This window comes from Mercenaria mercenaria, chromosome 10, assembly GCF_021730395.1.
Source record: "Mercenaria mercenaria strain notata chromosome 10, MADL_Memer_1, whole genome shotgun sequence".
Lineage (NCBI taxonomy): Eukaryota > Metazoa > Mollusca > Bivalvia > Venerida > Veneridae > Mercenaria > Mercenaria mercenaria.
In genome coordinates, this window is record NC_069370.1 from 54,012,906 (window position 1) to 54,039,155 (window position 26,250).

A 26,250-nucleotide genomic window follows, 5' to 3' on the forward strand; every position below is an offset into this window, starting at 1 on the left:
TGTATGTTTTTGCCCCTCCCCCCCCCCCCCCCCAACCACCAATCCCCTTTGTAATAAAATACATATTAATATCAACATATTTGAAAACAAGTATCATAATAATTTAAATTAATATTTGAGCCGTGCCATGAGAAAACCAACATAGTGGGTGTGCGACCAGCATGGATCCAGACCAGCCTGCGCATCCGCGCAGTCTGGTCAGGATCCATGCTGTTCGCTAACAGTTTCTTCAATTCCAATAGGCTTTAAAAGCGAACAGCATGGAGCCTGACCAGACTGCGCGGATGCGCAGGCTGGTCTGGATCCATGCTGGTCGCAAACCCACTATGTTGATTTTCTCATGGCACGGCTCATATTTACTTTTTTGAATACGAAAATGGACAAAATTGCTGGCTAAAACTTGGACGTAAACTATATCGCAAAGATACATGAACACCCACGCATGTCTGTGCCTGTTATTTTTTTTTGTATTTGTAAAAAGTTTAGAATTGCCAATGATTGTATTTAATAGCTCTTTATCATTATATTTCTTCTCAAAATATAAATATGATATAATGAATATCATTAGGGTGCATTTAGTAATTGAGATTATCGATATTTTCATTGGTTCACCGGATTGTAACTCCGCCTCCACTAGATAGCAAGTGTGAGAGTAGTTTCTGTCCAAGTATTGATATAATAGTTTCGGAAGGTTAATTTCGTTCAAATTACGTTATTTATAGTTATTTAAGATAAATCAAAAATATTTTTATAAAGGACATGTTCGGCTATATAGTTTACCAGGCATGGGTAAGTCGATTTTATTCAAAATTTCTTTTCTTGTTATGGCTTTAGGTGTCTGACTTCAGGAGCCTGTATATGTCCTGAATTATGTAAGACATGAGTCGTTTGAAATACAGTACATGTATGTGACTATTTCCCAACAAAAAGTTTAATTCTCACCGAAGTGGTTCTGGCAAATGTTCCCTGTTATCTGTTAAAACCAGTTTCCGTCAATAGAATAGCTACCACGACCATTCCATGACACCAGGAACATTATCATCAATAAGCATCATTGTCACTGAAAGACAATGGCATTGTCTTTGTTATCATCATCATTAACTTCGTCGTCATCAACAGTCAATATTATTATCATCATTTTCACCTTCAGTATCTTCATCAACTTCTTACACATACACATCAGCATCATCACCAGTTTCAGCATCGTTAACACGAATTTTCCGCTAATTGTTCTACTAAAATGGAGTACAGTGTTCAATTCAGCCTTGTTTGGTTCTTGGTTCTAGATGGTGCTCCCCGTGACAATATGACAAAGGCCTGGTAGATCTGGTGTCATTCGTTGTCTTCGAGTGAGGAAGGTGTTACTTACTTGTGAGGAACAATTTTATGCTGACACAGGATCGAGGAATACCGGTTTGCTAATCCGACCGTCATCAAATGTTACGTTCCAATAAGTCATAGGCAGGTGCACGAGGAATTCATGATATATCATCCTGACGCGTCTCCGGGTTGTTTTCGGTTCGCATGTACTACTAAAATTACGGTCATCATGGTGATTTTATTTAGTTTTATTTAATATAAATTGCACCGCACTTCACAGACAACGTTGATAAAAAAGGCACGTCGGGCACACATCTCCCATTGTGCAGTTTTATTTTCTTTTGAAATTCGATATATCTCAAGTAAAAGGCCGTTTACCTTATCTGATCTGCTCGTTAAAACATGCATTTTGATTTTGTATAATGCGGCAGTCAAACTTTGGCCACTTTTTTCAAGAACACATGCTCGGTCTCGCCGTTCTATTTTCATAATATTGAAACATGACACTAAAAGTATCTTCAAAACTTTTAAATTTTATCGCTAAGATCTTGAAACGAGGTATTTATTTTGACATTAAATTTATACCTTAGATACCTTTTCGTCTGCATCAAAACTTTCTAAATCAAAGCTGAGGATAAGCCCGTACCAGGGTAATTTGTGTGCTCATAAAGCGGGTAAGTGGAGATTTAACGATTTTGACATAGTGATGATGACAACGATGATTGATTGACGTAGCAGTCGTCTTCCGATTAGGCATATCCCTACATCTACTTTTAAGTCAATCAAAGACATGAAACGCAGTAATTAGTACTATCAAGGTACCGAAAATATAATTTCTACATGATAATTGCAAGTTTCCATTAGATATAAGCGAAATTACAGGTTTACGTTATAATTAAAGGATTAAGCGAGGTTTTACGCGCGAGCATGCATGTAAAAGGCACCTGGTTCTCGTGTGCAATAACCTTGCACCTGCTTAAATATCATGGATGTTATAACTAATTGAGGTAATGCACCAATGTGTTTGTATTTTACTGCGCAGTGAAGATAAATTTATCATGTTAGTCGTGCACCTTACCTGGAAATTGACAAATTTATATATAAAAGTGCAAACGGAAAATGTTTAAATAGTCTTTTCGGTTGCGAGAGAAAATCTGTCATTTACTTTTCGAAAACAAGAATAATATTGTAACAGAGTATTTTTGTTTTTATGCCCCCGAAGGGAGGCATATAGTTTTTGAACCGTCTGTCGGTCTGTCGGTCTGTCAGTCTGTCCGCAATTTTCGTGTCCGGTCCATATCTTTGTCATCGATGGATGGATTTTCAAATAACTTGGCATGAATGTGTACCACAGTAAGACGACGTGTCGCGCGCAAGACCCAGGCCCATAGCTCAAAGGTCAAGGTCACACTTAGACATTAAAGGATAGTGCATTGATGGGCATGTCCGGTCCATATCTTTGTCAGTGATGGATGGATTTTCAAATAACTTGTCATGAATGTGTACCACAGTAAGACGACGTGTCGCGCGCAAGACCCAGGTCCGTAGCTCAAAGGTCAAGGTCACACTTAGACGTTAAAGGATAGTGCATTGATGGGCGTGTCCGGTCCATATCTTTGTCATCGATGAATGGATTTTCAACTAACTTGGCATGAATGTGTACCACAGTAAGACGACGTGTCGCGCGCAAGACCCAGGTCCGTAGCTCAAAGGTCAAGGTCACACTTAGACGTTAAAGGATAGTGCATTGATGGGCGTGTCTGGTCCATATCTTTGTCATCGATGGATGGATTTTCAAATTACTTGGCATGAATGTGTACCACAGTAAGACGACGTGTCGCACGCAAGACCCAGGTCCGTAGCTCAAAGGTCAAGGTCACACTTAGACATTAAAGGTCATTTTTCATGATAGTGCATTGATCGGTGTGTCCGGTCCATATCATTGTCATTCATGCATGGATTTTAAAATAACTACGCATGAATGTGTGAAACAGTAAGACGACGTTTCGCGCGCAAGACCCAGCTCCGTAGGTCAAAGGTCCTAAACTCTAACATCGGCCATAACTATTCATTCAAAGTACCATCGGGGGCATGTGTCATCCTATGGAGACAGCTCTTGTTGTTAATATATATTTTCATAGACGTGGCCTTGACATTTCAGTAGAAAATATCTGAACTCCTGCAATGTTAGCATAATAGGAAAAAGCAATAGCAAATATATCATCATCATAATCGTCATGGTCGTCGTTGTCATCATTGTCGTCATCATTGTCGTCGTCATTACCACTGTACTAATTCTTCTCCTCCTCCCATCATCATCATCACCACTACCACCACCATCAGTTTCTTCTTCTCTTCTTCTTAATATATTTTCACAGCATTATAATTGATAAAAAATATACTTTATTACGCATTTTTATCAGATTTCTTTTTACGGTACATACGAGATAAACTGTCATTAACAACATATGGTAAATTTGATTTATATCATTCACATGTTTTTCAATTCAGTGATTTTCATATTAAGCTTTTTTAATAGATTAGGCCTACATATCAGGATTTATATTTCGATTTTGATCACTAAAAATAACGTACCAACACGTAATGTTACCAATTCATTATTATATACACATACACTTAATACGTTATCTTCTTTATCAATCATGTTTTATAAGTCATTACTTGATACCATCCCAGCATGAAAAATTCTAAAAAGATTTGTGTTATCAAAAATGAAAATTAAACCCTATCTCCCCTAGTGCGCGCTATTATTGGCCGGATTTATTCTTAAATTTTCTAGTAGTAACAGTAGTTGCTCCATTAATGTTTCTGCAAACAGGGTTAATAAAAAATGTCGGTTTTAATAAAAGTCCATGTTTAAATGCTCTTCATTCATATAAACTTTTCATGTAGAATAAGAAGCGTTGAACTCAATGATAAAGGACGTGGGAAAGCAATAAAAAGTTGGATATTTAGTTAATAAAAGTTCAATCAATTTTCAATAAACAATATCGGCATGGCTGGTCAGTTTCGGATAAAAGGGCACTTCCATTCTAAGGAATGATGCACATCTTATCGTTTAAACAGGTCAGTTCGTAGCCTGGCTCTCTGACTGCATGGTTATTTTTCTAGTCAGGTCGCATCACATTCTCCCCAAAATCAGTCTGGTATAACCACAAGATGTCCTATCTTCTAAACGTTTAAATCATCTTCTAAAAACGTTGAAGGTCATGTTCAAGAAAATAGAAGCTAAAAATATTTTTTTAAGAACGCTAAAAATCATCTAAAACGTTAAGCATAGGTAATGACGTTCTAACAGAGGATTAATGTAAACATACAGTATTCGGAAATATACAGTATCATTACCTATACTAAAATTACAATGTTATTATTAGTATTTTTTTTTAATTTTTGATTATGTTTTATAAGGCAAAGGTTATCTATTTTATCAGTTGATGTTGTTTGCCTAAGACGTTTGTTTAAATATGAATTTAGTGTCGCAAGGTTATTTAAGTGGTACATTTAGACCTGATTGTATTAACTTGCAGCTGTAGAATAAGTCTGCTCCGGAAATTGCACTTAATCTCTTAAAGACCGTTCATAAATATTTGTTTTGTAAATTGCCCTGTAAAACATCAGTTCCTCCACTTCCTGGCTATGTCCCTAGCCGTCTCATTTAAGAAAGTATGACACTAGTCTTTCTTGTTTGACAGTTGGATTTTTATTTCACTCAAAAGGTACTAAAAGGAATTACCGTCGTGTCATGGTCCATATACATGTCTGAAATGGTGACAGTAAATAAATGGTCATCGTTTTTATGAGGTTAGATCTACCCGAGGGAGGTTTCTATTGACCACAGGCATTTCGTCAATTTATATGTACGTGTATATTTAGATCCCATGGTAATAAAAAAGCGAAACTTGGATTTTATGTAAATAAGTAAGACGTGACTATATTTGAAATACTGCTTGAAAGATTTGCAGTGTTAGCAGTTTCTAACCTCCCGTTTAATAGACCATTAAATTGAAAGTAATTCCTCTAAACTTCAGCCGATTTCTTTAAATGTTTCGTTCATATGTGGCCTTTTTAGTTTTTCCAGATCTTACTTATTTATTCATTTATCTATCTATTTTATGGGTCCTTTTTATAAATGTATATGAAACTAACACTCTTAAAGATTGTATGTAAGAGTATGTGATTGAATGAAAACTCTATAGGGGCCTATGTAAAGAGCTGAAAACCCCCGGAGACCAACGTCTTAAGACCGTTTTCAAAATTCAAAAGTCTTGAGAACAGTTGCAAAACTTTAAATCTGATGACCAGTCTCAAAACTAAAAAAGTCTGATAAATGACCAGTCTGAGACTGGCTTTCAAATTCAGTTTTTGGGATACATGTACTGTGTCAGCTGCACTTTTATAAGCTGTATCATAGTGGAAGAGAACGATAACAAAATAACAAATCATATCCTATCCTGTCCTGTCAAAAAAGTGAATAATGGAATGGTAATATTTCTTAAACGACATTAATTAATTTTCATTGTACTATATCCTACGGTGATCTACTCTGTTACATGATGGATGCCTTTTATCGATACCGCAAAGGTTCAGTTTTTACCAGGGCGGCCATATTGATTATGAAAAAAAAAATGATCAAAGTTTAGCAGACTCATTCTTCTTCAAGAACAATATTTACTTTCAGATTATATTGTATAATCCATATTTGCCACGACAGGTATATGTTCAAACGGCTTTGTGCCGCTGGCATGCCCACGTAAACACCAAGTGTTTGCGTCCAATATTGACGGAGTAAATCACACTGGCAAACATTTTATTGTTTATATTGTGAAAATGGTGGAAATTGAAATTACAAATTTTATAGGATCGCGAATGACCCTCTAGGATTTAAAGTAATTCCATATTTATGTCTGTATTACTAATATGAAGACAAATCCAGGAGCTTTAGTTTCTCATATATACTTTTTGAAAATGTTAAACTGGTCCAAAACGATTCTGGGTTCTTAAAGGCAAAAAACATGATTTCATTTCCATATATTCTTTCTTTTTAACGAAGCGGAGGCTCACCTTTCATTACTGCAAGTTACTGTCACCCTGAAATATCTTAAGACTGGATTATACCATACTGGATGACCTTTTTGTCCTAAGAATAAGGAAATATGCTCCCATCCTTATAATCTAAGCACGTGGGTCAACATTATAGCAATTGTTCAAACCTCCGCTGAACAGAAAAGGATATTGCAAACTTCATTGATTGACCTCTACACTGGACAATTTATTTTTTTCTTCTCGTGCATGTCCATTGTCTCCCAACAATGTATCGCCATGTTTGCCTCCCTGGGTACTTCCGGGAATGGTATCGTTACCTTGATATAGAGAGGATGCCCTGGAGAGAACATTGTTGAATTAGTTGCTGAGTGCCTTTTGTTGTTGAAATTTGCCTTGAATAATTTAATCCAATTAAATTCGCTGTTTATATTCTATAGAGAGCAATTGATTCAATAGAAAAGATTTCTATTAACGCGGGATTAGATAGTTCGATTGGTAGCTGGAGTTTCACACGCTTTTTGAAGGCTCATTCGCTGCCGAGACTGATCTGTCACACGACCTTTGAAATAGGTTAGTTCGTTCTCCACTCGTTCACAAATTAGGGGACTCGCACGAGAAAATTACATTTAACACCGACTATGGCGCAGCGCGTATACAAGTCACACACGCCTGCATAATTATATATTGTTGTAATCTAGATGCTTCTGCTAGGGTAAACCAGCTAATACGATGGCCCGCAAGTCCGAAAGTAAAGATTCGTGACAGGTCCGTCATGTAAACAGACCCGTCGTTCGGAGAAGTCCCGCTAGTCTGAAAGCCAACATTCATAAATTCTTGCATAGCAGAGGCCTACCATGGTTCCCTGTTCGTCTCGGGATTTTGACGAACATCTTATAGATGAGAAGGATGATGAAGCCATCCAGCTGGCTTACGGAAGGTCGGTGGTTCTACCCAGGTGCCCGCTCGTGATGAAATAAACCACTGAGGGGCACCTGGGGTCTTCCTCAACCATCAAAGCAGGAAAGTCGCCACGTGACCTATAATTGTGTCGGTGCGACGTTAAACCCAACAAAACAAATATATATATATATATATAGATGAGAATGACATACGTATCCCCAATTTCGGATTTTCGTACTAGCGGGACTTCAGACTGGCATCGAGCCAACGGACCTTCGTACTGCTGGACTGTCACCAGTGTATTTTTTTGGAGCACTGCCTTCCCAAAACATGCTTTCAGGAATTTATTTGTTTGAATAAATCATACTTTTTTTTTATTTATCAGCAACTTAACCGTTGCTTTAGGCGTAAAGTTATTACTGTATAACACCACTTAAATATCAACAATTAAATGATACAGTGTAATACTTTACACCTGCCATTAAAGTCTTTTCCATTGACAGCACTTTTAACGCGTGCATAAATTATATTTTCACAACGAAGTGATGGTTTCCGCACCTATCATATTTACAATGATATTTAAGAAAACAATGTTAAACGACATCACAAGGTCCCTTTTAGCGAAATATCTTTTATATAATCTCCCTCTTGTTAAACAATCGCCCCCTCTTGTTTCCGCCCCTTTCTTAAGTACCACTGCACATGGCGTCGCAACTTAATCGCATTACGACGAATAAAGATTAAGTTGTTTTCATAATTTTTTCCGCAAGTGCAGAGCAAAGAAACCCTCCTTACCATTATAAAGGCACATAACCATAAAACTGGCTTTAGAAGGTTGCTTTAACAACCTAAACCATAAAGTTAATGTTTTTGTTCAACATATTTACAATGTTGTCAGTGTCTGATAAGTCAAATGTTCGGGATGTTGAACACGGTATGAAAAGTAAACTGATTATATATTGAGTGTAGGAGCTTACATTAGACGTTAATTATAACTGGGAATTTCAGTTTCATCTTTTTTACTCAGGTAAGATACGTTACTTTTAATAAAATGCATTAATGAAAATGATTTCATAAAATTGAATTGTATTAAACAGCAGATGGAATTAATGATATTTGTGCATCCTATAGCCGATATTTCAGAGTTCCTTCTGTTAACTTCATTCGAATGATTATGAGGATAAATAAGGATAACTGAAAAAAATCTGGCATTTCTTTATGATTGATGAACTTCGGGCACTTTGATCCACGAAGGCGGCGAAATGAGACGTATACATAATGGTAATTGCTTTCACCGGGTATAAAGTTTCTACGTTTGATACTGCACTGAAATGACAGAAACCCCACCAAAAATGTAGAACCTTTCATTAAACTGAACAAGATAGGGCACAATATACCTCCTTGTGACACGACGGACGGTGTGACTTTCTGCGGCCTTTAATTAAGCTGCTCACGCGTATACTGTCGTCTGTACGATGTGTTAGGTTTTGATTGAATGACATGTCTATTTAGCATTAAGGTAAAAAAACTTTTTTTAGGTTTTCAGTAAATGAAATAATTACAGAGATTTTTTTCTCTTTATCTAACACTGTTAACTACATGTGTGTACTCGCTGTCAGTTCTTTGGTAAGGAGCAAAAGCTATTGTTAATGAGTATTAAAGGTTTTATTTGTTTTATTTGGTCGCCTCAATCCTCTGTCTAGAACAAAAACAACAAGGTTCTGCTATAAGATTATCCCATACCCTGCTAAATTTCTATAATGAACTTGTCCATCTTTCAATTTGGACAGTACCATTAACTGTTAAAAGGGGTGCATACCAAAAAGATACTAACTGAATGGCGAACAGTGTAGATCATGATCAGACTGCACAGATGTGCAGGCTGATCTTGATCTGCACTGGTCGCAAAGGCAGAATAAATCATGTCCAGCATGATAATGGTTATAATGTGGCAAAGAAAATCTTAGCAATTCTTTTTATAGGACAAAACTAGAAAAGCCTAGTCATATATCTAAACTTCTTCGTTATTTACCCTTTTTCTATTTTTTTCTTGGATAAATTTAAGTTTGTTTTTTTTTTTTTTTTTGCATACTTTCAACTTTTTCAGACCTGTTTAATTCTCTAATAACATGTCCACCCAGTTTGTTTAGACGGTAAAATGAACTTTTGTTTCTTACCATTACATCAACACATTTTTGTGGGTCTGTGTTCGTTATAGAACATAAAAAAAAAAACAGTTGACGTCATTCACATCGCAAGAACTAAATAATGACATTCTGTTTTCACCCCGCTTGAGTTTGATTTTACCCCAAACGAACTTTTGTCCACTTGGTTTCTTCTACAGTAACTGTCAAGACAAAATTTCAACCTAAATACGAACACTGGTCCGATTGAAATTGACTAGTCTTTAGTTACACGTGTGACACGAAATCTGGGCGTTACAGACTTACTTTCCGCGGGTTCATTAAGTTTGTTGCTGACAAGTGGGGGGGATGAGATATTGCATCTTAGATATGCACCATCAGTTACAACAGGGTAATTTTTATTTTCTAATGATTTGTTTTGCACTTTTGTGGCCAACATAATCTGTAATGATCACTTGCCATAGAGTACATTTTGATAAAAATACACATGCCGAACGTTATACTTACTGTTAAATTAATTTACAAAAACGCTAAAATGTATTTTAAAACAGGGATTTGAATCATATTAAAGGAAATGAATAAACCACGAAAATTTAATCATATGTAATTATCCGTCTTGAACAAGCTAGAGTACTAAATGTATTTTTCTTACGTTCGTGTCTAATGTGTGTGCTCTAATTTTATTTAACATTTATAGTATACATGCATACTAACATTACTAGATCTATTAGATTCACGTGCAACGCATAGTTAATTATCACTCGATCATTTTTTTAAATTTAATTGTTTACAAAACCTTGGTAAACATAGTCTCTTCTCAAACGAGCCTTTTACTCCATAGCAACCGGATTACTTTTTACTACCTATTTATCTGACTGCTTGGGCGTGGAAAAAAATTAAATGGTCTGATGATGGCAAATGTTACCTCATAAAAATTGGGAGCGTTTGCTTTTTTTATTACATATTTAGATATATAATATCGCAATAACTCATTCGTAGAAACTGCCAAAATGTACATGAAGTGGAAATCTATAATGTATGATACAGAAATACTTTGATTATTGTCTAGCCATTTTTACTTCAAGACTACTCAAATACGAGAGGCTGCAGTTTGGGCTATGCGAGATATTGACATGCAGTCACCCTATACCATCCTTTATGTTGTGCTGGTCCGTGGGCAGTACTTTTTTGCTCAGATTTTCAGACAAGGAGGCATGATTTCTGGTGGTTTAGTTGTAATATTTTTTTTTCTAGATAAATAATTGTAGTCGAATGTATCATTACAATGGAATGCTACATGTACGTTGAATGGTACATTATATACTAATAATTGTTTATATATCAGATCTGATTCATGATTTGGCCTCAAGTTAATATATCTATATGTTAAAATGACCGTAAATTTGCCATTATCAAATCAAAATCTAAGCGAAGGACACTTATAATAATAGGAAATGAAAATAATAATATAGGTATAATAGATTAGATATACATACTCTTGCACATTTTTGTGAAAATGAAAATAAAGAAATATAATAGTCAGCCTAAATTGAGTAGAAAATTAAAATCTTTCACAAAAGAAAGTTATGTGTAGTCATTACCCATCTGACTAATACATTATGATTGTCCAAAGCTTTATGGTAAACGCTAACTGGATTTTATAAATAAAAAAAATACCTAGTGATATAGGACTTGTCTTTCACCGCTGTGGGTTGGGATTTAGAATTATTTCATTTGAGGGTGCTACCAAAAATGGTGTACGGCCAGTGCCAGCCCGTTCCTTTAGTACTGTCCGGAGGGGCACATAGGTCATCCTTCTTCATTATAGCTGCACAATCGCAGTATATTCTTTATTGTGTTTATGTAACTTAAAACTATATCAAACAGTCGTTAGTATTCTAGACAATATGTAGGAGTTATGATATTATTAGCCGTTGTTTTTTGTTTGGCTGGTAAAATGCTTTTAATTAATTTATAATGTTAATTTTATCGAGATGCAATTAGCCCTTATAAAGACTTCAAACGACAGACATGATTCTATCTCGACACCGGTCCTCTTTATCATACGACCATTATACCCACAGGGTTCGAGCCTAACTCGTATTTTATCCGCTCTCCAAGATATAAATCTAGACGAGCTTTTGACGGTTTCGTTTCATAATTTTTATTGCCCGTCAAGTTTAGTTATCTATCAGAAACATCGATAATGACTGTCCGGGCACGTACGTTTTCAGGAAAGGCTTGCTTTTACTTTGTAAAAACCTGCAACCGCAAAACTCCCTCGACACCAAAAATATATAGTTTGCAGGCACGTGTCCAGGTGGGGGGCCAGGGGGCCCGGGCCCCCCCAGCTGGCTGGCTAGTTACGTTTTTTATTTCTATGGGCCCCTCAATTAACAAATTTATACACCAGCGCAATTGGCTTGATTTGACAGCAATACACAGGCTAAAGAGCCATAAAACCGTGTCCGGTAGTGGAAATTATCCCCAGGCATGTTACAGGTAAAAGTTTATCTCTACATGCTTCATTGATCGCTCGCTTTTTAAACGCGGTACATGATTGGGTAGTCACGTAGTGGGTAGTTTTTCATTATATTTGCTTAGAACACAAGAAATGCAGAAAAAGATCAAAAATATTTTTGTGTTTTTATTCATTTTATTATTAATACTTATTTGTGAACTTAGTAAATCATTTTTTCTACAAATCATGTCATTTTGTATATCAATTTTGAGCAGTTTTTGATAACTTTCTTTTTAATGAAATTACACATATTATTTTTTTTTAAATAATTACAAAAAAGTTTTTTTTTTATATTATGATTGAAAGAAAAGGGTAGAATGAATGAAATTTTATTCATTTGATTAAAATGTAGTATAATTATTGCTGACAATCATATAGACTGGCATCAGTCGTTAGAGTCATTAAATGTAAAGCACCTGGCCATAAAATCAATCATCTCTGATACCACTTTCTGAATAAAGTTTACAATATCTCTTGCCTCTGTCTCTAACTGTTAAAATGAGCCTAGAGAGAAAATGTTTTTCTGAGAAAATATCAGTGTCAGTATGAAGAAATTAATATTATTACAGATTATTTGATCTCAACAGACTTTGTAAGTCTAACAATCATATTGTTTGTTTTATTATGATAAATAAAGTTGATTTTCAAACCACTAGCTTCTTTATTACTGGTAGCTGGTTATACATTGCATTGGGTAGATATAAGAGCCAATACACTGAGACCTGGGTATCATACAGAAAAATGAAGTCCATACACTGTGACTGTACAATCATATATACATTGAAAAGGCTTGATGAAATGATTAAAAAATAGACTTTTCCTTAAATATATAATACATTCATGCATCCTTAAAGGTGTTTCAGGTTGCAGGAAAATGCACCTTTTCATGTACCATATTAAAAAATTTTCGACATCGGGAGGGGATACCCCTCCCCGAACCCACCCCACGTTGGGCCCCCCCAGCAAATAAATCCTGGACACGGGCCTGGTTTGATAGTGCTAAATGCTTTTTGCTCTGAAATTCATTATTTTAAGTATTAAGTTGTCGCTTAATTTGAAACTGAATTGTTTATTAAGCTTTCTGTCAGGGGAACCCGTGCATTAATATAGGATGTCTGATTTGTAGATAGTAAACACAATTAAAATTTAACGCGGTATCTTGTGTACTTTTCATACAGATAATATGTTGTTATAAAGACAAAGTGAATAAACAAAGTCTGTCTGAATTTTTGCTTTTTAGAAGCTTCAGCTTAAAACCGTCTATTTGTGAGGCTGTCGGTAAGTCTCGGCATTGCTTACAGAAGAGCCTCTCTTGTAAAACTAAACTTGTGCTGCACGAAGTTTTCGTCATTATTTTTAGGTTAGTTTTGTCAGTGGGCAGTTTGGGTGGGGTTGGATATTTTGGGGATGGGGGAGTAGAGTTCATTATCTCCTGCATGGAAGAAAATGTACATTTCTTGTGTTTCCATGATTCTTTCAAATGTGATATAAACTATCTGTTTATCTTTATCCATTGAGAATGTGTCAAAATTCTTTACATAACCGTGCAACGTTTAAAACATTTCAGAAATGTTTCTAATTCTAATAAACTGTTATCTAACCGGCAATAAAATTTGTTTGTATATATCGGATACTAACTATGCTCTAATGTAGCGTTTCATGTCATCTTAAAACTACTTTACGTCCACATGTAGCACTATTTGGGTTTATATAGTTACAGATGTGTATCTAAGATAACTCGAATCTCGTTATTTTCGCACGTAGATCATTTTTCAACGGTCCTTTCATCTCTTAACAATTAAATATCCTTCTCTCGTGTCAACAATAGCGTCTAGATATGCATCACATTTTGCTTCCGTTTCAACACCTTAATGTAGGAAGGTTTTATGTTTCTTATAACTACCTACAAAGGGCCATTCTCGTCTGTCATATAGGACAGTCAGAAACCTGACCATGTCTCTGTAGGTTGACGAACAACAGTCTCCCCGCAGGATAACTTTGTTCTCATAAAAGTAATGATGGAAATGACCAAAACGACATCAACAATGATTTTGCTTAAAGCAATTTAGGTATGAACTCAATCAGGTTGTGTATCAGAAATATCCGAATCCCAGTAGATACTTCTACTGAAGCAACAAGAACGGTGGGCATGTAATGTTTTGTCTAGGTGAAAATCGGTGACCGTTGTGCTGTTGTTTTTTTTTTGTTGTTGTTCTTTTAAATAAAATTTAGTGTTCCCTTTTTTTGTTAAACATAATCTTAAAAGCGGAAATTCGATGTCACTTAGTTGCAATTCAGATTCTGCTAATCTTCTTAACACTATTCACAAAGTTCTCCATTGTTCATGCTGTATTGACAAAAAAAACCGATAAAGTAGGGACACAACTTCGCTTCAGATAATAGTAGAACAAAGAAAGAAGCCAAGTAGTGTCTTAGCAAATCGTCCGTAGTCCAACAATGTTGATAGTTATACCTACCTCCATCAAGATAGCTAAGCTTTAACCTGGTTTCGAGGATGTCTTGAACTTTAAGTATATCGAAAACTGTTCTTTATTTGTTTTTTTTTTATTATAAAAGATGGCAGCTCTCAATTTATGAATCAAGTGTATGCACGTGCAAACGGATGGTTAGGCTTGGTTCACAGAACAATGCATAAAGGAGGCAGTGCATTTTTATGGGTTGTGTGTGTGCACAACGTTGTTTGGGCGGACATTCGCTAGATTTTACACGTGCAGTCTGTCATTCTTTATAAGACTAAATGAGCCGTGCCATGGGAAAACCAACATAGTGGGTATGCGACCAGCATGGATCCAGACCAGCCTGCGCATCCGCGCAGTCTGGTCAGGCTCCATGCTGTTCGCTTTTAATACCTATTGGAATAGGAGAAACTGTTAGCGAACAGGATGGATCCTGACCAGACTGCGCGGATGCGCAGGCTGGTCTGGATCCATGCTGGTCGCAAAGCCACTATGTTGGTTTTCCCATGGCACGGCTTAAATGTTTGTAACTAAAACGAAACCAGCAGCAACACCATGTCAAATTGTCATTTATCAATGATGTTGCGTTTTCTTGTTTCTCGACATCAGTTAAAGTAACAATGCATATCTTGTACATATTTTTCCTATATAAACAAAAGTCGTGTTGTTATCTGAAGTTATTTTCGAACGGAAACCATGACAGTTTTTAAAAGCAGATGACATCTCATTTCTCATTTACAAAAAAAAGTCGTAAAACTTGACACAAACAGTTTATGTGTTATCATGATCCACTTGTTTGTTTTTGACATCGCACTATCGCATTATCATGTATTGCCCGTAATCTTCCCTCTGTCTTTAAATTTTGGTACCCGTTATTACACCTCACGCCAAAAATTATTTCAGCCATAAAATCATAATTATTGTATGTCGAAAGATTTTATCTGTTGGAATTTTAGTAGAATAGATTTGTAGAATAGACTAGCAGACAGGGTCATGTGGCGAAATTCCAGTCAGTTTAAGGTAGTGGACCCGAAATGATGGTTGGTCAGTAACGTGTTCGCAGAATGCAATTTGGCATCCTCCTGTTTTACGGAAATCCATGTTAATTCCGAAGAATGCCGATTTGCCGAACGAGAATACGTAACCGCACGGAAATTACCGAACGTCATTACAAGTCCATAGTCGTTCCTGTGAATATTATTTAATTTAGGCACGAGCGGACGAACACCTAGGTTGAACTTTAATCATATTTTATTACTAAATGAACGCAACTACAGTACAGAGGCAAACTGATTTGAAATAACAAAAGCAAGTGGCTTTGGCGACCATTTTCACTGATGGCTTAGTATCAATTAGTCCGGAAATATACTAGATCTACCAGAAAGTTTAAGATCTTAAAATTTAGTAAGTATTCTGGTATACTTACATAACTGTCAGTAAGTGAGTTAGCCAAAAGTTATAATATGGTAGAAATTAGATAGTGATTAAACTTTTGACATGAAGTGTAGATATTGATCTGAAAATCTTTAGTTTCTATGTTTGTCGTGCGTATCTTCCCATGACCCTCGTTGCGACCTCAGCATGTAATGAGTTTTGTAGAAAATACAAGGATTTACGTTTTGTTTTAACAGGGTTTCAAAGTGTTAAACACCTGTTTCTTTCAAGTATTTTTCAATTTTTGGCTTTCAATATTTTTTTCTCTGAGGCATTTTACAATATGTATTTTACGGCAAAGTTTATACAACTATAAGAAAAAAGTAAATATTTTGAACACGTAGATTTGAAAACACAATTAGAGAAATATGCCCTCGTTATCGCAGGCTTCAAGAACCGTAATCTAAGTTTATAATACAGTGGTATGGCCGGCTCATGCATAAGACCGTTTTGGGTAGTGCAATATACAGAAGATGCTCCCGTGAATGCCAGAAGTTCTCCTTGCTTCTCTAGTGGGTGATTTATAAAAGGCTCACAAGTGAGGTAATGGGGAATCGAACTCGCTACCCCTGAAATGATAGTCCGGCGTATTCGGCACTACAGTTGAGGTTTCTGGCTTGATATAGCCCGAAAGCAAGAGGAGAAATCCAGTATGGCTTGTGCACGAGTTTCATATGGTAGAAAACCGGATTTGTATGAAGTTCGTATAAATTTAGTAAAGGCTGAATGTTCTATCAATCAGCTCTGTTAGATAATATTCTAATCTATTTAAGAAATTTAAGCTGTTAAAATTAATTGCCATATTGAACGAAAAGGTACTTTACTTTATTTGAATAGCAGTGCACACACCGCTATAATATGTCGTGAATTAGAATTCAAAAATCAATGTATTATAAATGTAAATAGGGTCGTTTGACACTGTTGTATGGCTTTCAGAGAGATGCGATGATGCGCATTCAAATGATAAGATCATAGATCACTCTGCTGTCTAATTGGATAATATTGTAACATCGCGAGGTCACGCGCTGTCACGCTATCTCGCGAGACTCAACTTAACAGTTTTGTCAAAATTTTAATAAAGAAAGGTGTATTTTAAGTGCTAGAGATTTTTTATATTTGGAATAACAAGGTTTTTAAACCACGCACAGAATTATGTCGTTGTTTGCACAGTGATAAAGCGAGAGAACATTCTATGTTAGCTCCTTACCAAACAAAAACGCTATTCATTTTATTTAACGCTTACATATATGTGGTTTTCAAATAGTCTGTTTACATTTTAATAAATATACAGAGAGTGCAATACCTGTATTAAATGCGGATACATTTCATCAAGGATAAATTGTGCTAAATGTGTCTCAAAGGACATTGAATTGGATTGCTTCGGCGTTACATGATATGAGCAAACAATTCCGAAACCTTTTTAAATGTTGATTCAATGCCGCCACATTTATTCTGTCGTGTTTGATGAACGTGGTTATCAGATGAAAGAGATAAAAAAAAAAGTGAGGATTTAGATCTAATGATCATTGAGGAATATTATAGCCTCACAAGGTAATAATGTAGTAGTTGAAATAAAAGGTTGTTGTTCGTGAGGTGGGGGTCAATGAACACTCTTTTAAAATGTTGCAGTGCATTCAGGAATTTAGTAAACAAACAGCAAAACTGGATTAAGATGTAGGATAAATTTCAAAAGGTAGTCTATAAAATAACTTCAGAACTAAGCAATATAATTAACAGAAAAATCGGTATTATTCTTGTTTGCACTAGTCGATATTTATAGGGTGTTTTTTTTTCAAGAAAATAAATGTATGATATAAAAATATGTTTACGTTTAGGTTAACCAATTTTTATACAAACACGGAAAATATTTTTGGATTACAATTACAATTTTTTCCTGTAAAGATACGTTTACATTATGTAGTGCGATATTTTAACACCGTAATTTAGCTGTATGTGCATGTAAATTAATTCATTTGAAATTCAGACGAGGATCTACACTAGGGTGTAGTCATTCAGTAATTCTTAAGAAGGGTATACGAAATCGATCATTCACTCTCCGAAAGTTGTGCTTTAATTGCGATATTAACAGTTATTCGTTGTACATTAGCTATGAGATTTTGATTTCCTTTGAGGACATATTTTGCATGATATCATGCAATCTGAAAGCACATTCATTTCAAATCTGCTGCGCTAGGATCAGATATGAGATGTGTATGATGTTTGCACATTAGTGATATTGCCAAGTTGGTCAAACCCTGTGCTGGGTGTCCTTTGAGGAACAGTTCGCATGCTAACATGCAGTTTGAAAGGACGGTCTATGTGCAAAGGATATAATTTCTATAATTTAAACTAGTACAGTATTGCGATTGTCTAATTTCCTTTGAGACTAGGTCTCACCTTATCAGCACCGTCATCTGATAAGTCTTAGTGATTAATTGATATAAAACGCTCCAATATCTTTATCACCTACCTTATTGACGTTATCAAACGATTCAAAGACTTGTCCAAAGCGTCTTTTGATATTAGCTCGCCGATGGCTTCTTTATGCTAAGTTTTAAAGGAGCGGTGTATGTTTTATTCTTGTATTAATGCATTCACCATTGATATGATATCATGTTTTATCTGCTATTAAACACACTAGATACAGATCCCTATCATCTCAATCAATGAAGTCAGCACTTTGTTAAGTTGTTAGACATTTGTGCAAAACCCTGAATGAGGGTCAATTTAATTGGAGACCATGATCACTAACATTGTTCCAATCGTTTATATCACTAGAATCTATAGATATGCCGGGTAGTGGTTAATGAGTTAGATTGCGTGACACCTATGAAGCGTCGCATGCTTATCTAGCCTTTTTATCTCTTTGCTAAAACGTTGGATGAAATATTGACACAAAATTGGATATAATGTCCTGATAAGATCTTCATTCTATTTTTGCATGTTCGTGAAGTTAAACTGTACAGGCGATTGCCATTATTTTTGTTCTGACTACAGATGGCATACACTCACTGTTGTATCAAAGAGTCACTGAAATACTGATTCCGTATCAATATTGATTTAACCAACTTTTATGAATTAGAGTTAACATTTAATGACACCTTGAACAATATTTCTTGAATTTCACTTATGAACATAAAAGTGACAATTGTGATGACTCTGCCATTGTTATTGTATGCATAAAGCTAATTAAGGTAACAAAGACAGTGCAGGGTGTTTGACCTATAAAATTTAATGGCCATGTAAACTTGCGGGATCGATCTCGACCAGAGAATAATAGTTGTTACAGTTGAAGTCAGAGACTAAAAATGGATGAATCGGAAGTAAGAAAAAAATCAAGATGAAAGAAAAATGACAGTGGCACTCAATATTGCTTTCCCTGTCTCATTGATTTTTGCACGATGCGTGAATTCCCGATACAAATGTATTAGTCAGTATTGTGATATGGGACTATAGAGTTGATAACAGAAATTAAACATGTCAAAGACATGTACGTACTAATTCTGTTGAACTGTAATGTCAGACTTGGACTGGTAAAAAACACTATATATTAACCTTAACGTACTATATACACGCTTTCATATTTGATACAATTGAGACCCTTCAAATAAGCGTGCACTGCTTTGCAGCTGCATATGAAATAATGTTGAAGTGTTACATCTCTACGTGTATAGTAACTTTGAAGTGTTCCAGTCTCTCAATACCATACGGAAATTTTAAATCGAATTATTTTACTTATCTTTTCAGACTGATGCTACATGAATAAGATCCGAAGTAATCCGAATGACGGGACTCAATCACAACATAAGCAAAATGTTCCGTTGGCTGAAAGACAAGAGGAAGGCAAAGCACGAAAGGAAAGACAAAGTTGAAGACGACTACGGATTTAGGAAAAAGCAAATCATTTTACAGGAAACTGAGAATGGTCATTCAGTTATTATCAAAGACAATGAAACCACATTGGTATACCCACAAAGTTTCTGTCGATTTCATTACAGGGCGCGTATGCCCACTCCAGTTCAGAATAAAGAAACTTCAAATCATATTTATGATGAAATTCCGGAACACTTTGTAAGAACTAGACTAAATTTAAGCGACGCACCGTCAGCTAATGAAGCAGACTTAATTAAAGACACGCACAGAGTGCGTGATCCTCGCATGGATTTAAGAAATGCAATAGAAGTTGGGCCATACCTTATCGTGCCAATTGTGAATTCACCAGATTCAAAAGGCGATGTGGAAATATTTAAGAGAAATGCAGACGACATTTGTGAGACTGGTGAAAACGATTTTGGAATGTGCAATTGTAATGAAGAAGACTGTTCAGAGTGTAAGGCATCTCGTCTGGATTTAAATCATGCATGGGATTCTTTAACGCGCAGTGCTGAAAAAATCAGAGATACAAAAATAGTGCTTACAAGATGTGTTAAGTCAAAAACTGGAATAAATGATACAACAAATGTACAACAATTGTGTTCAGTTGACAAAAATCAGCGTTCTGACTTGTGTTCATTTACTAATGGTGCTCAAAGCAATGCGTGCGAGTCAAGAATGTTCAGTGACTCTCCAAGTAATGACAGTAACTCACGAACTTTGACGGGAACTCCCGATTCTTCCACGCGAACGCCCGATACGTTGTCGGAAAGATCCGAATCAAGTGCAATAATTACTGGAGAGGACGAAATAGGAAACGGTCTGTCGGTTGAAAACGTTCATACGTGTAAGTCAGACAGTGTTTTGTTCAAAGAAACAAAGAATTCTCAACACAGTAAAGATCCGTTTGACGGACTTGAGACAAATTACGAATTCGATCTCAGCACTTCCGGTGAAAGTGACCATTCTCGCACTAGCGAAAAAGGGGATTATGAGCTATACTTGTCAAAAATTGAGTCCAATCTTCAACTCAAACATAATGTCAGAAAATTGGTGCATGATATTGAATCAATGCCGCATGGCGCATGCGCAGAAGATGAAGATAAAAGTGATATAGATTCAATGACCTATGTTTCTAGTCTTTCCGAATATTCGTCTGCAGCAAGTCATATTAGTGATGTATCAGCCGACAGATCAGCGTCAGACGACAGTAGTGGATATTATGAATGTCTTGAGGATGCTCAAGGGACACGTGACAAAGATCGGGAATCTCATGTTAATTTAGAACGCTCTGTTTCTGCACCAGAAACGGATCCAAAAACCATAAAATCTAAAGTTTTATCAAAAAGTAAAAAGTCAAAAGACAAAACTGGAAGTAAATCTAAAAAACAACACTACCATAGGAGCAAGTCTTTCGATTGTCGTGTTTATAAATCTTTATCAGACGAGGACAAGGAAATGTATAAATTTCCATCTAACTCAAATTCAAGCAGTTCTTTGACGTCAAGACATTCTCGTAATAAACCGGTGTTGGCGCCGCAACCTACCCCGGTGTACATGGACCCTTACAGGGGAGGAAAATCGGGCTCGCATAATAGACTGTTGGGGGACTTGATCCGCATGAACTATGACAAACAGTTGCTTTTTCACTGAAATGTGTTCTTCAGATTTCGTTTCGTAACACATCTTGAATTTTATCTGTATTTTATGACAAAACGGAAATAGTTTAATAGCGTTTATGTAATTAATTGCAACACGGAGTATTTATAAAGCTTAAATTCAGTTAATTTGCATCTACTTTGCAAACATAACGTAATCTTTTAAACAGAGATACGCCCACGAAAATTTAGCAACGATTTTTCTCAACGTGTCTACAAAAGTTGATTTTTATGAAAAGTGAAATTCGGAAAATTGATGTTTTACCCGTAACATTTGCAGATAAGTTTCTTTAAAATAAAAAACTGGATTGTGAAAAACAACTGTGATATTAAATTCGCCAATGATGCCGTATTAACAAAACTATTTTTGTGCGAAACAGTTCGAATATTAAACATTGCTGACCGATTTTGTTTTTCAAAAGCAAATTACACCTTTTTTGTAATGGAAGTTAATTAATACTTGTAAATACACACCGTTAGTCAGGTTGTGTGTTTTGTTTAAAATCGGAGAGATTGAGATTTCAATACTGCACGTGTACGTGTACGTGTAGGATTTCTTTTTTTTTTTCAAAGCAATGCACATGTCGAAATTCAGAACATTGCATTTTAACACATGCACGTTAAAAATACCAATAAACATTGAATCCAAAGTTTAAAACAGTAGAGCACCTGGACTTAATCACTGCCCTTTGGTGTCGGGGAGGAGGTTCTACACCAAGGCGTATACATGCACGTCTTAAAATCTCAATCTGTCTTTTAATTCAATTTACCTGTAAACGTTAAGCCGATATAAACATTTTTAGTACTGCACAGAGAAATACAAAAATAACTTAATTAAGTACTAAGTTTTTATGATGTTTTCACTGGTTGGATAACGTTGACTTAAAGCTATACTCATAAATCATATTTGTATAAGAAGACATTTACGTAAGAAGTCGTTAACGTTGATAAGATTTGTTCTTAAATCTGTAATTTTTGATCAAGTTTTGCCTTGAAAGTATAGACATATCTATCCTTTTATGTTTGGTTATCAAATTGCTGCAAAAACGTTTATAAAATGTCTTTCATTTATAGTCATAATAAATGATATGAAAGGTACGTTCGCCTTATTACTTTTTTTTCTCCTATTTACCACATCAAAAGCCTTACTTTGTATGCATGTCATGGTGTTTTACGACTTAAACATCTCTCAAGAGGGTTTAAACTTTAGTTTCATGTATGCTGTTTTAAATGCCTGAGATTTTTTATTTCTTTACATAAATACTGAATATAATTTATGTAATATAAGAATTCTTTTGAACATTTTTTTCAGTCAGTAACCTAAAGGGTTTTTTTGAAATACATGTTTTCGAAAAATCTTTCCTCCATTTTATTAACAGAATTCATGACCTTGTGTCAAATCAAGGTATACAACTAGTACAGACCGCCGGTTGTCTTTTAATAACTAGGTCTGTATTGATATATTCGATTTTTAAAGACATATTAGACCAAAATTCACACTTGAAAGTATGAACAACTATTTCATTGTAGATCTGTCTATGTAAATATAGATTCAACATCTTTGTGTGAATGAACAGTTCAGTGTTTTAGGTTTAGAATAGTTCATAATTATCAAATACATGTATAGCTAAGCAAATTATAAATGCATACTTCCAATAGAAAACTGGAAGTGTTTTTAACAGATGACTGCTGTACATGTATTTATTTGTGAATGCAGCTTTACAAAGACAGTTAGTTTATGTATCTAGTCAGGTTAAACTCACTTGATCAGGATATTCTACATGTTAAGTTGGTATCGAAAAATAAAATATTTTAGTAATGCACAACAGATACCTTTAACATTTTTTAATTGTTCTGTTAGAGTTTCTTCTAGTTTTCCTGTTAGAACTATTTCTACTGTTTCATACACATTTTCCTTGATAAGTTTGTTACTGATTTATCTTTAAATTTTCAAAATATCTTGGTTACCTTTGAATGCATTATCCAGAAAGGTTTTGATAGGGTATTTTGCAAATGTTATTTTCAGCCATTTAGGGCGTTTTGAGGATTTATAATCCAAAATCCACAAATATCACGGTATCTTAGTTTTCATCAAAGTTTTGTTTTGTGTAAACTGTCGGGAAAAAATATCTTTAAAATTCTAAACCGGCTAGAAATCTACATAATTATTTTGTCTTAAAATAGATGTTCTTACAATCTTTCAAAAAATTAAAAAGATCCTACCCAGACCTTAGTAACAATTATAACTTACATCTGGAGATCGGTTCCTGACTATTACAGACTGTTCACTGGCTGTAAGAGGTCGATTCTTGGCTGTTGTGGTTTGGTCCCTGCCTGTTGGAGGTCTATTCCTGTCTGTTAGAAATCTATTCCTGACTGTTCGAGATCTATTCCTGTCTGTTAGAGATCTATTCCTGGCTGTTAGAGGCTATTCCTGCTGTTAGAGGTCTATTTCCCATCTGTTAGAGCTATTCGTGGCTATTAGAGTCTATTCCTGCGTAGAGTGTATTCCCGTCTGTTCCTGCTGAGAGGTCTATTCCTGCTGTTAGATCTATTCCTGCTGTTAGGTCTATTCCTGGCTGTTAGAGGTCTATTCCTATCTGTTAGAGGTCTATTCGTGGCTATTAGAGGTCTATTCCTGACTGTTAGTGGTGTATTCCTGGCTGTTAGAGGTCTATTCCTGGCTGTTAGAGGTCTATTCCTGGCTGTTCCTGGCTGTTAGAGGTCTATTCCTGGCTGTTAGAGGTGTATTCCTGTCTGTTCCTGGCTGTTAGAGGTCTATTCCTGGCTGTTTGAGGTCTATTCATGTCTGTTAGAGGTCTATTCGTGGCTGTTAGAGGTCTATTCCTGACTGTTAGAGGTCTATTCCTGTCTGTTAGAGATTTATTCCTGGCTGTTAGCGGTCTATTCCTGGCTGTTGGAGATCGGCATGATTGTTGGAGGATAGGCCCTGGTTGTTTGGAGATCGGTCCTTGACTTCTCCAGCTATTGAAGTTCCGTGCCTGACTGTTGTGGATTTGTCCTTGGCTCTTGGAGGCCGGTTCCTGGCTGTCAGAGATCTGTCCGTGTTTGAGCCGTGGCCATACAGGCTGACCTCTGACTGTAAGAGGTCGGACATTAGTCATTACATGCAGACGGTGTTGTGGAACGGCACTTAACTCTTAGATTTTGTCGACATTATATTTTAGTTAGAGGCTGGTTACCTAGTTAATAGAATTTGGTACCTGGTTGTTATTGTATATGTAAAAAAAACTCCTGATAGCACATAATTTAAAAGACATTGAAAATATCATTCCCCGAGACGAAAATCCTGCAAATTGTATAAAAAATATCTTATGCAATATACCAGATGCAATATACGTCGACTTTCTCCTATCCTTGGCCATAAAAAAAACTTCCAACATAAACTTGGGATGGTCGTGTCTGAATTTAGTCGCAAAAATGGGAAGATATGCATCTATAATGACGTGAATGGCCTTTAAACATGCATAAAGAATTTTAAATACAGCTGCCCTTCTCTCTATGAACAAAACATTTGCACAAATGTTATATGTAATTAGCCTGATTTTTTGTCAGGACCTTGTTTTGACATATGAAAATTTATGTCTACCTTCACTTTTCGTTTTTTTTCGATTTAAACAAATTGGAAGTCTATAGTTTGGCTTCAGTGTGTTTTGATAACAAAATTGCGATGTGCAGTGATTGCAGTTTCGTTCTTTTCTATTTTTTTTGACAGGTGAACAAAACGTGAAAAAACTGTTTATATAAAAGTAAAGAAAAACAACGCTTCTATCCGTCAAATTCCAAAAAAGCAACCACAGACCGAGCCACCAATTTTGGTACAACGTAGTATGCAAAGTTTCATTAGAATATGTGCGTGTTTTTCTTTTTGCAAAGATACAGCAGAATGTATGTAGTATGTCTGCGGTGTAGAACGATGGTAAACATGATGCATGAGCCATTCAGTTGCCCTCTCCATATTGATTAATGAGAGAAAACATAGACTATGACTAAAAACAATCAACATCTTGGTATGGCATATGAGGTATCGAGCAATCTACTAAAAATGTAGGCAGAAGTTTATATTAAAGTGTGTCTATATATATATATTTTCAGTGAAGCAACAAATGTACGAACAATAGAAAAAAATGTAGTCGGCCTGAGTATATATGTATCTCGAAGTGTTTGAAATGTAACCTGACGCATAAAACTAACATACATGTAAAATGATAAAATACCTGTTCGTGTTTTCTTAATTTAAGGATATACAGCATAAAGATATAATACCACTAGCTTATGTTGTATATATGATATTTATAAGCGAACAGTTTGAAACAGTTTACTGCATTTCAGATTTATGTAGGTTCATTCAACCTCAAGACGCAGACAGATTCATCATATAAATTATGCAAATTTTACACTGTAAAACACAGGGCAATTAAATGACAAAATCAACATACAGGCTATTGTTTTTTACTTGTCAGCCAGATTTTAATGGTTTTACACTACGAAAACGATACAAAGGTCTCATTTGAAACTTTATCGGGGATAAGAATACATTTTCTGTATTCAGTCACTCTCCTTTTCAATTCTTGATGCAGATGTTATATCTTATCACAAGAAATCAAGACATGATTATGACCTTGATATCCAGATCTGAATAATATTGAAAGTACAGTGATAACATTTCAGCTTTTATTCCGGAATAAACTTGTGTTCCGCAAACCCGTCTGAAGAAGTGTGCATATTATTCCATCTCGACGAGTTGCTATTACGAAATGATTTTTATTTAAAAACAACGAAAAAGGACAGAAGCTTTCGAATCCCATGGAGCCTTTTAGACCTTGTTTTTTGTGCGC

General features: G+C 35.6%; 1 protein-coding gene across 4 annotated transcripts; it reads left to right on the top strand.

Annotated features, from left to right (window-relative positions):
- Positions 1–632: 632 nt before the first annotated feature.
- Positions 633–22,489, top strand: LOC123561528 (uncharacterized). Of its 4 annotated transcripts, none has more exons than XM_045353974.2 (2): positions 633–789; positions 19,608–22,489. In XM_045353974.2, the coding sequence occupies exon 2, from the start codon at positions 19,644–19,646 to the stop codon at positions 21,384–21,386; it is 1,743 nt and encodes a 580-aa protein (XP_045209909.2). In that variant the 5' UTR covers positions 633–789; positions 19,608–19,643; the 3' UTR covers positions 21,387–22,489. The 4 variants fall into 4 exon arrangements, with proteins under 4 accessions (XP_045209909.2, XP_045209911.2, XP_045209908.2 ...); XM_045353976.2 differs by lacking the exon at positions 633–789 and adding an exon at positions 8,178–8,311; XM_045353973.2 differs by lacking the exon at positions 633–789 and adding an exon at positions 16,911–17,411.
- The last annotated feature ends 3,761 nt before the right edge of the window (positions 22,490–26,250 follow it).

Coding starts and splice junctions, on each gene's coding strand:
- LOC123561528 (XM_045353974.2), top strand. CDS start 19,644: ATGACGGGACTCAATCACAACATAAGCAAAATGTTCCGTTGGCTGAAA.